General features: G+C 39.1%; 1 protein-coding gene across 1 annotated transcript in view; it reads right to left on the bottom strand.

The window, feature by feature from the left end:
- Positions 1-13,093, bottom strand: part of LOC134539836 (zwei Ig domain protein zig-8-like) — a 437,284-nt gene that overhangs the window by 77,088 nt on the left and 347,103 nt on the right. The window contains exons 4-5 of the mRNA XM_063382136.1: positions 11,881-12,091; positions 8,818-8,945 (exon numbers count right to left, since the gene is read on the bottom strand). Coding sequence (XP_063238206.1) covers positions 8,818-8,945; positions 11,881-12,091 — 339 coding nt within the window. The remainder of the gene's footprint in view (positions 1-8,817; positions 8,946-11,880; positions 12,092-13,093) is intronic.

Genomic DNA, 13,093 nt, shown 5'->3' with positions numbered 1-13,093 from the left:
AATGTGAGAAATTATACCAGAAAACCCATGAAACATGAACTGGAAGGATTTCTACAAATCGGAATCTGGGAACCAACTTCTCTTCAGAAAACTTAAAAAAAAACCAAGCTCTGCATGCGGCAAAACACAAGACTGCCTCAGAATGGCTAGAGTCCAGCCAACCAAAAGAGAAGAGCTAACTGATTGGCCAGCAGCCACAACAAATCATGGAAGCCCAAACCTTCGATTTGACCAAAACCACCCGGCCGAAAAGTGAGGAAAGAAGTCTCTGATTGGGCCACAGCTTAAAGCCAATTGGGTAACACTCACATACCTGGGCACATTTGCGTGTGTGCAGAGATTCAGATTGAGCTCCGATATTTAAAAACTGCTCAAGATATCTGAGTGGGATTTGTTTACGAAAAGCATTAATGAGGACGGATGAGTAATTTTGTTTTCGTATTTTGTTTTTAAATAGTATTTTTAGAAGAATGAAACTTGATATCAAGCGTGTTTTCAGAGTAATGTTTAGGCATGAAACACCCGGTACAGATCCTTGAAAGCACTCTAGGGACTTGCATTACAACTTTATCTTCATTTCTCCGCCATATAATATAAAGGTTGCCACTCAGTTCTCATAGTTGTCCTATGCACGACGTAAATACTTTGTGCCAGTCCACAGCATTGCGCTTAGAGGCGACACCGCGCTAGAAGCACCAGCGAGAGACACACTAATCAAACCGTCTCATTACCACAAACACACACCTATGACTAGGGCGGGGTCCCTTAAAGGCAAGGTTGGCTGTCAAGACTACCAGTAGGAGACCGTCAATCTGATGGTGGTGCCTGTAACTTGATCAAAACGGCGATGATCTCTTCAGTTTTGGCGTGTATAAAACTCACAAACTAAGAAATTTAAATGCATTAGGATGCCTACGCATGATTTACATACCAATGTTGGTTATTTTACTTTCTCGTCATTACCATTTTTAAGTGTGTATTTCCCGTCCAGGTCACCATTTTATATTTACGTTCCGCATGGTTAAACTTTTCGACTTTTTGAGTGGTTGAACTTTCATAAAATGAAAAATATATAGCGCATATTTTTGCATAATTATCTGGAAAAGTTGGCTTTATAATTTTTTTTTGCGGTATGGATAAGGAAAATGAAATGAAATATAAAGCTGGAACGTTTTAGGTTTAATTAACTTCACAACTTGTGATATGCACAAAAAGGTTTAAAATTCAACTTTGCCAGTTAATTATGCAAAATTATGAATTGTGTGTGTGTGTGTGTGTGTATATATATATATATATATATATATATATATATATATATATATACACATACACACATATTTTTTTTGACGTTCGGACACTCAACAAGAATACAAGTTTAACTGTGTTAAACGTAATTATAAAATAATACTCTGAAACGGGACATACCCGCTTAAGGGCTATCCTTGTAAATTTCAATTATCATAGTCTCTATCCTGTAAATGGTTTAAAATGTGATAGTTCTGAAAGTAGTGCCAATTGTCCACGTATCATTCCGCCACTGTTGTTTGGACAACAGTGGTTGTTAACAACTTCATGTCGTTGTCAGTGTTCGCAAACAAATATCACGTGATGCTTTGCTAGTGGAAGTGCCACCGGCAGTCATAACTTTTGACAACTGTCAAATTCGAGACAAGTTTCATGACAGTCAAAGCTGTCTGGGATTTTATTTTTCATCACAAATTTTTTCACCAGTTATTTACTACGTGTTATCCAACAGCGGTCAAAATTCACTTAAGTGTTATAGTTATCATCACTTTTGTGACGAAATAATAGCTAGATAATGTCCGGTGACAAAATTTGCGATCGAACAACAAATCCTAAAGCGTTGTGGTGATATGATATCAATGTCATAAAACGTAATAACTAAGAGTGCCAGATTTGGCACTAATAGTTTTATTTTTAAAATTTAGTTTTTTAAATAACTAATGAAATTATACAAAAAATTAGTAAGATTTAATTTTTAAATTTAATTTTAAAAATAATTTAAAAAATCGTATAAAAGAAGTTTAATTTTTAAAAATTTAATTAAAAATAATAAAATAAGAAAGCATACAAAAATATGTATCTAGAAGGGAATGCACCCCCCTTAAAGTGTCTTGTCTATCTGCGGCGTTAAGGGTCGCGAAGATCGTTAGAAAATCCGTTCTTTAGAGCCAAATCAACTAATCATTCTGCTCTTTTGCCTGCCTTTGAATAACACAAATTAAAATTACTACTTATTTATACCTAATGGTATGTCAATTTTTGAAATAATATCTAAATCGCATTTACGTGCGTTTTTAAACTGGCACTACCGATGTGGTTTCGGTTAGGAAAATTTGCATATTTATGATCATAAAACTATTACATTTACGTGTAACATCCCTTCGTCGTTTGTCGCGCGCATTTGCTTTCATATGTTAACATTTAAAGTCCCATATAGTTGGTCGTAGCGGGACGAAAAAAGGCTTTACGCCAGCGCATCACCTGGCGTGTAGTAGTGGTAAGGCGCTCGGCGCATGCGCGGATGTTTTGGTAGTACTGGGTCTCAAGAGCGCCATTTTATTTAGTCATAAAACCTAAAGGTTTATAATTGAAAATTATAATTTGTTAAGGCTCAGCACATAATTCAATGGGGTGTCTGAAGTTGAGAGCAGTTGGCTTAACCTTGCGAGAAGAAAGTATAAAGTGACATTATTGAGCGATATTCCTAGGATATATTTTAAATGTGTGCTCTCTGCATTGACGAAGGCATGTTTTCAATAATAAATGTTAAAAGTATTTTTGCTAAATAATATTTATTTATTCGGTAAATGGAAACATACCTAAATTAATACTAAAATACAGAAAAAAAGACGCACTATGAAACTAGCTCATGAGTTCAAATACCTGTATATAAAAGTAAAAAAAAAAAGGGACCAGACTGCAAAAATAATCGATTGCTCTATCAGTTTCATTAAAAAGATATGACCTAAAGACAGCAATAGATGTTAAAAATATGTGCTTTTCAGGTTTTTTTTTCGCACACTGAGAATATTTTATCAAGAGCAGCATTGCAATATTCTAAATATTTTTATTGCCATCAAATAATATTAAACAGTTGGTTTGGCCAAGTACATTAATATGTTAACGGTTCAGAAAAAAATTGGCTGTGTTAAGGGGGTGCCTCCCATTTGAGGTCATGATTATATATTTATATTAATCACTGATAAACTTTTAGACTTTTTCAATTGTTTAACTTTCACGAAATGAAAAATATATACAGCGCATACTTTTTGCATAATTAGCTGTCAAAGTTACATTTTTAATGTTTTTGGGTTGTACAAATAAGGAGAATTTAATTTATTGCAGAACTGAAACTTTTTAGGTTTAACTGCAATGCCACTGGCTACTTAATGATATGGTTTGCATTTCTATCACAAAAACTCATTTCATGTTTCTTGGCTGTCAAAAACATAACAAATTTGAGAATTTTGAAATGCCAGGTAAAATTAATTAATATTTTCTGAAAGAAATTCAAACCATTTCTTGAAGTAGACAGTTAAACATTAAAAGTTTTAGTTCTGCAATAAATTAAATTTTTTTATTTGTACAACCCAAAAAAACGTTAAAAATATGTAACTTTGGCAGCTAATTATGCAAAAAGTATGCGCTGTATATATTTTTCATTTCGTGAAAGTTAAACAATTGAAAAAGTCTATACGTTTATCTGTAATTACTGTAAATATAAAATCTTGACCTGAAATGGGAGGCACACCCTAAAGTTAGTTTTCTGAGATAATCAAGGGAATATTTGTAGTTGTGAATAGATACCTCTCGTTTTTTTTTCTTTTCAGTTTCATGGAGAATTCACTACTCTAGGACATTTCCCCCCCAAAAAAAGAAACTATTGAACCCAAGATGGCGTACTACTAGATCTGTACTTCCCCCTTGAAGCAGCAAGCACTCGCTGTCGCTTCCCTTCCTCTCTGCAAGACTGCCCACTCTCCGCTGTCTTTCCTTCCTCTTTGGCGTGACGTCAGCGGAATAGCTCGACGCGGAGGGAGTTACCCCGGCTCCCTTCTCGCCAGGGGACCAGCGGCGTCATTAGTATAGAAGCTCGAGGAACAGGTGGAGCCCTCTCCCGCGGTGGGGTCTCTTAAGACTCCTGCGAATCCCCGCCTCGTGCTCAACATGATCATTCACGTCGAGAAAAAACAAAACGCGAGCGCGTCTGTCGGTGCTCGCCGCAGACGTGCAAACATCATCTAACCCCGGTAACGAGCAGGTTAATGATGTGTCCTCACGTTTGCGAACACACACACTTGCAGTACCAAAACTCGGACACGGAATTCAACGTGGAATTCTTAAAAATAATATGCCGAGCGTAAAAAACAAGTTCTTAGGTAACGTCAGTACCTAACAGGTACTGCAAGCATGAAATAATTGATGTTTGTATTAAAAATCTTTATTTTTTTTAGTATAACATTACAAATATTATTAAAAAATTAAGTTTTCCCAGAACTATAGAATACCGAACTCTTCAGGGTTAGGGTAAAAGTATAATTTTTTACCGATTTATGAAAGCTAACTAAAATAAATGGTTTTAAGACGTAAGCCATGCACAAAAAGGTTGATCCAATACCGTATACCTCATTATCTCATGTGGTCGAGTGGGCACCATTAATGCAATCTACACAGAGAAAAGGGTTTGTTCGAGTCAAACAAATATTTGTTTATATATGGTGAAACAAATATTTACTTGGTAGAACAAAATATTTTGTTAGCTTAACCAAACTCGGTAAGAATAAAAAATGATTCGTTACACCTAACCAAATATACATTTGAGATGACAAAACCATTATGTTGGGTTGACAGAATCTTTCCTACTACAAAATATTTGTTTGAATTGACAAAATGTATTATATTTCACCATATACGAACAAATATTTTGTTGAGGCAAACAAACCTTTCCCTCAGTGATACCCATTTTCGTCCTCTCTCTCGGCATAAACTTCCCCTCTCTCGCCCCTCCGGACACTACCAGCCTTCGCCTTCACGTAAAACACACGACCGCACACTCACACACTTACATAATACATTATATACGAATATTTATTCGCCCAAGAAAATATAAAATCACAAGATATATATGAATATTTAAATCCTCTAAAAAGTCACCTTATTACAAAAAAATTATAAATATTAAACAGTTTGATTTCTGTCTCCTCTATTCTATTTCTTTAGAGACAGTCTTTGCAAGTCTGTACCAACTGTGACATAAAATCACCACGCATATTTTCTTAACAAGCACCTTAAAATAAATGGGAAAACCTATGAACTAGAATTAGCTACACAATAAAGATATTAATTAAACAAAGAAACCGGCAAACATAAGTGACAACAGGAAGTGACGCAGCACTGACTACGTCACCAGGGGCGTAGCCAGGGGGGGGGGGGTTCAGGGGTTCAAAACCCCCCCCCCCCCCCCCCCCCTTAGCACCAAATATTTAATTAATTTCTTATTCATCACTCAAACAAATTTCATATTAAAATTAATAAAGTTTTTACAATTACAATATTTAAATTTAATAACCGAAAACTGCTAAAATAGCACTATTTTACCCTTAAAATCCAAATTTTCCCGGGGGAGGACCCCCGGACCCCCCGCTTTAATACGGGGGGGGCCATGCTTCTTGACACCACCCATACACAAATCCTGGCTACGCCACTGTACGTCACATCCCCTCTTTCGCTTCTGCGCGTGCGCATTCCACGCTCTCGCAGGGCTTAAATATGCTGTGCGGCTTTGAAGCCAGCCCGTTCGGATGTATTCCTTAGCCGGAGCCGCTTGTGTTCCGCGGCGCACTCGTTCGAGCACTGTGAGGCATAATGCGAGTAATGTTTGTTATGTGTGGTTTGTTATGTGTGGTTTGCTGTGTGTGGTTTTCTGTGTGTGGTTTTCTGTGTGTGGTTTTCTGTGTGCGGTTTTCTGTGTGTGGTTTGCTGTGTGCGGTTTGCTGTGTGCGGTTTGCTGTGTGCGGTTTGCTGTGTGTGGTTCGCTGTGTGCGGTTTGTTGTGTGTGGTTTGCTGTGTGTGGTTTGCTCTGTGTGGTTTGCTGTGTGTGGTTTGCTGTGTGCGGTTTGCTGTGTGTGGTTTGTTGTGTGTGGTTTGCTCTGTGTGGTTTGCTGTGTGTGGTTTGCTGTGTGTGGTTTGTTGTGTGTGGTTTGCTGTGTGTGGTTTGCTATGTGTGGTTTTCTGTGTGTGGTTTGCTATGTGTGGTGGCAGAGCCTAGTAATGTAACTTCTAGTTTTGAAGTAGTCTTTGTTTACATTCCCTTTTGGTCTGCCAATTTAGAAAATATGTTCAACGATTTCTGTTTTTTTTTTATGAGGTCTTGCTGTGCTTTTGTTTTGTCTTGATGTGCACAGGCGTATTGCGTCCGTGTCATTTATAGCCATGATTGTTCTTGTCCTTTTTGTGGGGGAGGGGGGAGAAGGGAGGTGGAGGTTATTAAATATAAGCCCTGATTATTTGCTTCCCTTCGGGTTAATCTGCTTTGTGGATTTAGTTGTATTCTTTGTGTTTTTAAAGAGTGCGATTATTCTTAGTCACCCAAATTCACCCAATTTGCTGCGTATATATTCTTGTAATTTGGCCTACTGGCGCCTAATTGGGTCTTACCGTATTATTTATTCCATCTACCTGAATCGTATTCATGTGATCATATTTCATCTATATATACTCTGATAGTTTCTAACTTCCTAAGTTTTAATGCTATTCCACGTTTGGTTTGTTTCCTAATTCTGCCTATTTTTTACTATGACTATGAGGGTGTTTGAAGACAAGTTGCAAATTATGTTATCAAAAATTAATGAATTAATATCGGGTAATTTATGTAGAAATGTGTTTAGCCTCTACGCTTGTTATTCAGGTAAAGATTATTATTCATACTCAGTTAAGCAACTTTGGGTTTGTTGCAAATAATTGTAGTTATGTACCTTGTCGCAATTACTTGCGTATGACTTATAGTATCTTGTGTACTTGGATAAATGCTAAGCGATCTTGACATTATTTTTAAAGCATTCATCCACATATTTATATAGAGTATCTTTTTCCCCCATCCAATTTCTAAATTTGTGATGTGTGCGTGATAGGGATATCTAACCTGCCTCTTGTGTATTATGTAGCCTACAATTGTGCAATTTTTCTGATCTTTGAATTTGCATGTTATTTACAGTAAAATTTTCCGAGCATGTTTGAATCAGATCCAGCATTAATTTTTTTCTGTTTAATTAATCTCCACACATCCTACATACACTCTTAATCATATCAGTCGCCAATAATAGAATTGTATGTTCGTTCGACGCGCAGATTGGCAGCTGCACGGATAGTAAGCATTCCTAGGAGGATGCAAAATAATAAATAAGTGGTTGTACTATGACGCTATATAAAATCATTTGAAAAGAATATATAATAAAAGTAACTGGAGTAACACAGTATTCAGTATTAATGTAAACACGCGAAAAAATTAATCATTTAATGAAGTAAAATAATCCAGATAAATTTTAGTTGATAATGAAAATCTACAAATATGCGAAAATTTTATTCTTATTTATTAATTTTAGTTATTTTATAAATAATAATGAATTAATTTATAATTTACAGTGCAAATAAATAATACATAACGGAAACTTTACTTCACTTCAATAAATACACGTGAAAAAATTTATAAACGCAATTTATATTACTGATATTCATAATGTTTTTAATGTTATGGACCAGCATTCAATAACAATCACCAAATTATACGATTTTAAAGCACATATACAATTTTTATTTCTATGTGGCTTTTTTTCCCCGGGCTATTTCAGTTGCCACCCGCTAGATGTCTCGTTTTTCATCCTGTGAAAATCTCGTCGCATGCTGGCGCGCATAGTAAAGGATTCACTACCGTCATTTTTTTCTCATAAAGCGCCAAAAAAAGAAAAAAAAGAAAAGGAGTGTAACATCGAAAATGAAAATCTGGGTGCACAGTAATTTGAGCGACTATCTGTAGGTGTCGCGGGACGACTGAATTGTTGCCCATTGGAAGGGCAGCCCTTCAGGATTTTTCTGACAGTGGTTTATTTGTACAGAGACTGGAAGGGCAGCCCATCCAATTTCTGAAAACACACTCCCTTAAGAGTTTAAATAATCCTGAAAACTTTCCCCTTGGAAGGGCAGCCCATCAGGATTTTTCTAACAGTAGTGTTTTTGAAAGGTTGTCTGAATTGTTGCCCCTTGGATGGGCAGCCCTTCAGGATTTTTCTGACAGTGGTTAGTTTGTAAAGCAACTGGAAGGGAAGCCCTTCCAGTATCTTAAAATGTGTCTATTTTCGTAATTTTATAATCCTGAATTGTTGCCCCTTGGAAGGGCAGCCCATCAGGATATCTTTAACAGTGGTGTTTTTGAAAGGTTATCTGAATTGTTGCCCCTTGGAAGGGCATCCCATCAGAATTTTTCTGACAGTGGTGTTCTTGAAAGGTTGTCCGAATTGTTGCCCCTTGGATGGGCAGCACTTCAGGATTTTTCTGACAGTGGTTAGTTTGTAAAGTGACCTAACCTAACCTAACGTAACCTAACCTAATCTAAACTAACCACACCACTGTCAGAAAAATCCTGAAGGGCTGCCCATCCAAGGGGCAAAAATTAAGACAACCTTTAAAAAACACTACTGTCAGAAAAATCCTGATGGGCTGCCCTTCCAAGGGGCAACAATTCAGCTCCCCCGGTGTCGCTGGCTGACGACGGCGGCGAGGCGAGGCGAGACCTCTCACCTCGAGGTTGTGCGTCCAGAAGATGGCGAGCGGCGGCTCGGGGCTGTGCTTCACGATGCACGTGAGGTTGATGGTGCTGCCCTTGTAGATGTACATGTCCGGCTCACCCACGATCTCCGTCACCGGCTCTGCGGACAGCAACACGCGCCTCCGTCGTCGTCCGTCGTCCGGGAAGAGACATGAACTCACGGGCTCGCATCACTCGTTATTACTACACGTGAACCTGAGCATGGGAGTTTTGTAAATAGGCTATGCTTGAACAATTATTTCTCAAAAATTGCAACTGATTTTTTAAGCCTAATTTTAATTTAGAAGTTCATTACAGATGCGTATAGAAGTTGGGGAAAAAAATATTTACTACTACTTCCGTTTGATAAAACGAATTTTCTCAAAACTAATTACCGTCTACTACCTGTTTGTCAAACGACTTTCGGTGTACTGCCTGTCGGTCAACTTGTTTCTGTCTACTGGCTGTTAATTAAATAACTTTAGACAAAACAGCTTTCGGTCTACTGACTGATGGTAAAACTGTTTTTGGTGGACACGGCCGTGTGTTGTACGTGAATACGTGCACGTGACAGCTAATACTATCCATACAACATATAAAATACGCTGTTTTATGCATGTTATAATCACGTTTGAACACTAAGAAGTCGCGTGTAGGCCATGTGGACCATCTCACCCATAGGACTGTGGGATAGATGGACCATGCAACCTTTTTTTTTTATTTTTTATAAAGGGTTGAAGTTATACAAAATAATCAGATTCAACATATTCATGTCCCAAAACGTAAAGGAAACATCACTGCTCTTAATTTGGACTAATAATATATGACGTTGGACACAAATATTCAGAAGAATATATAAAACAAAAATATGGTCCATCACTCCCGGAACTACCCTATATATTTTTTATTTTAACACCATACATATTCACTGTAACTATTTTACACGAATGATTTATACATGCAATCGATATATTTTGACGAGAGCTGACGATTTAAACTCAAACCAACGTCGTAGCTTCTCCGAGTCAAAAGTTATACTAAATGGAAATATCAAAACGACCTCAAAATGGCGGCGCTTCCCCCTCCACCGCGCGCGATGCGTCACAGTCCTCACTTAGCGTAACGAATTCTTTGAACCTTTAGCTATCCAGTGGTGTAATTAAAATTTTGGATGGAGATGATAGATGCGTAGCTGCAACACCAAACTGTATCCCCCGAATTTGTTACCATTCTTTTTTTTTAATTGTCTCCTATTATGGAAGCAACTTTAAAGACGTATTCACGTAAAAAAAAAAAAAATCCGAAATCAGCCCTACGTCAAACGTCAAATGTAAAGACAGCAAACGTCATTCCGTGGAAGGTACTAGGCAGAACAATATCACCGTTTTGTACCGGCTTGATTAATTTCATCGCTGGGTTCGCATGTGCGTTGCTATATTGTCCCAGATTATCCGTTTAGTATCATCGTTCAGTTCCTCTGTCTGTTTCTTTATTGTACAAAGTTGTGGTTTCACTGTATTTACTGTTTTATTTTTATTGCAACTGTCTCGTCGTTTTCAGACCCTTGTGCACAAAAACCTTTTATTAAATGTAATTATACCGAAGGTTCCTTTGGAAAACAGTTACCAAAAATTAATTCTCTTATACCACAGTAAATATATTGTAAATTTGTACAACACATGGCTACGGTTGTTTTTGGTAATATGATATAGGATTTTGGAGATAACACTGAGTATTTATTACGAAAATTGGGGTATTAAATCGGGTCTACTATGACGTCGGTGTTTGAAGATCGGTTGCAAATTTTGCTATCAAAAATACACAGGTAAACGCAAGGAGGATCAGACCAGGTGAATGCAAGGATGATCAGACCAGGTTAATGCAAGGAGGATCAGACCAGGTAAATGCGCTGAGGATCCGACCAGGTGAATGCAAAGGGAATCAGACCAGGTAACTGCAAGGACATACCAGGTAAATGCAAGGAGGATCAGACCAGGTAAATGCAAGGAGGATAAGAACAGGTAACTGCAAGGAGGATCAGACCAGGTAAATGCGCTGAGGATCCGACCAGGTGAATGCAAGGGGGATCAGACCAGGTAACTGCAAGGAGGACAGACCAGGTAAATGCAAGGAGGATCAGACCAGGTAAATGCAAGGAGGATAAGAACAGGTAACTGCAAGGAGGATCAGACCAGGTAAATGCGCTGAGGATCCGACCAGGTGAATGCAAGGGGGATCAGACCAGGTAACTGCAAGGAGGACAGACCAGGTAAATGCAAGGAGGATCAGACCAGGTAAATGCAAGGAGGATCAGACCAGGTAAATGCAAGGAGGATCAGACCAGGTAAATGCAAGGAGGAACAGACCAGATAAACGCAATGAGAAACAAACCAGGTAAATGCACGGATGATAAGACCAGGTAAACGCAAGGAGGAACAGACCAGGTAAACGCAAGGATGTTCAGACCAGGTGAATGCAAGGAGGATCAGACAAGGTAAACGCAAGAAGGATCATACCAGGTAAATGCGAGGAGGATCAGACCAGGTGAATGCAAGGAGGATCAGACCAGGTAAATGCAAGGATGATCAGACCAGGTAAATGCAAGGAGGATCAGACCAGGTGAATGAAAGGAAGATCATACCAGGTAAATGCAAGGAGGATCAGTCCAGGTGAATGCGAGGAGGATCAGACCAGGTGAATGCAAGGAGGATCAGACCAGGTAAATGCAAGGATGATCAGACCAGGTAAATGCAAGGAGGATCAGACCAGGTGAATGAAAGGAAGATCATACCAGGTAAATGCAAAGGAGGATCAGACCAGGTGAATGAAAGGAAGATCATACCAGGTAAATGCAAGGAGGATCAGTCCAGGTAAATGCAAGGAGGATCAGACCGGGTAAATGCAAGGGATGATCAGACCAGGTAAATGCAAGGAGGATCAGATCAGGTAAATGCAATGAGGATCAGACCAGGTAAATGCAAGGAGGATCAGACCAGGTAACTGCGAGGAGGAAGAGCTGCCGGCCGGGCAGGGGGATGGGAACAGACGACACTCACCGACGACGGACAGCCGCATGGACACGCCGATGGGCGGCGTGGTGGACACCTGGCACTCGTACACCCCGGAGTCGCGCCGCTGCGGGTAGCGCACCTGCAGCACCCAGTCCTCGGTCTGCGGCGAGTGGATGGCCTGGAAGCGCTGGTCGCTGGTGTACGTGTTGCGGCCGGCCGTCAGCAGGTGGATGTCGCGGTGCCGGATCCACGACACCTGCGGCGGAGGCCACAAGCACACGGTCGCCAAGTCGTTCTGCCCTACGCCGATTCATCATATTGCCATCCGGGGCAGTAAGTGTGACCGAGGCTAGAAACCGAAGTTTCTATAACTCGCCAAGTGCATAGTAAATCAGGTGCACCCCACACTGGTGAAGAATCATTTGAATCTACGGCGGGGGTGCGTGTCTTGTGGGACAAGTTTGGCACACGGGCCTGTGTGTGCGCTGGTAGGCTGTGTAATGCTATAAAAGTTACGTGTACCTAATTCGGCGGGGGAGTGAAGCTCCCCACCGGTTAGATCGGCTAACTGGCGTGATGTAGTGTCTGCGGCCGCGCGTGAAGCCCTTTTTGTATGGCTGATATTCTACGTCATCTGCGAGTACGTGGGACACCTAAAATCTTGCTTAAATGGGGAGGGACAGGAACAAAAAGCGCCAAACATGTTAATACATATTTTTATTATTTAAAGTATTTTTGTGTACCATTGCTGGTCTGACGAAAAGTTTACGAACTGATCGGAAGTACATTCGGTTCTGAAGTCAACCCACGACTGAAAACCGGTATAAGACTTAATTTATTGCTGCTAAAATTATCGGTTGATAATATTATGTTCATGTGCACAATATTAAATTATTTATATATATAATTTATGTGTTATTTTAATCAACGGGGCATCTTAGGCACCTTACAACCTCCTAGTAAAATGTAACTGAGAAAGTTTTTAAAACTGATTACACAGCATCATTGAACAACGTTCTATAATCCCTGCAAAATTTTTTGCTGTTTTAAAATGGTATCATTGAATTACTTGGGAGAAACAATACGTCACAAAAATGTATGATGAATAAGATTGCTACCCCTAACTATTTAAAATGAAGTCATTTTAAAACAGCGACCAGTTTTGCTGTGGTTCTAGAAGTTTGTTAAAAAAAACACTAACTAGATAACGTCCAGATACTTTCTTGACTATTTTCAAAGAATTAGTTATTCATGTTTT

Source organism: Bacillus rossius, chromosome 16 (genome assembly GCF_032445375.1).
Source record: "Bacillus rossius redtenbacheri isolate Brsri chromosome 16, Brsri_v3, whole genome shotgun sequence".
In the NCBI taxonomy this organism is placed as follows: Eukaryota; Metazoa; Arthropoda; class Insecta; order Phasmatodea; family Bacillidae; genus Bacillus; species Bacillus rossius.
The sequence above is the reverse complement of the archived record's forward strand: the minus strand, read 5'-3'. Positions and strand labels throughout refer to the sequence as shown.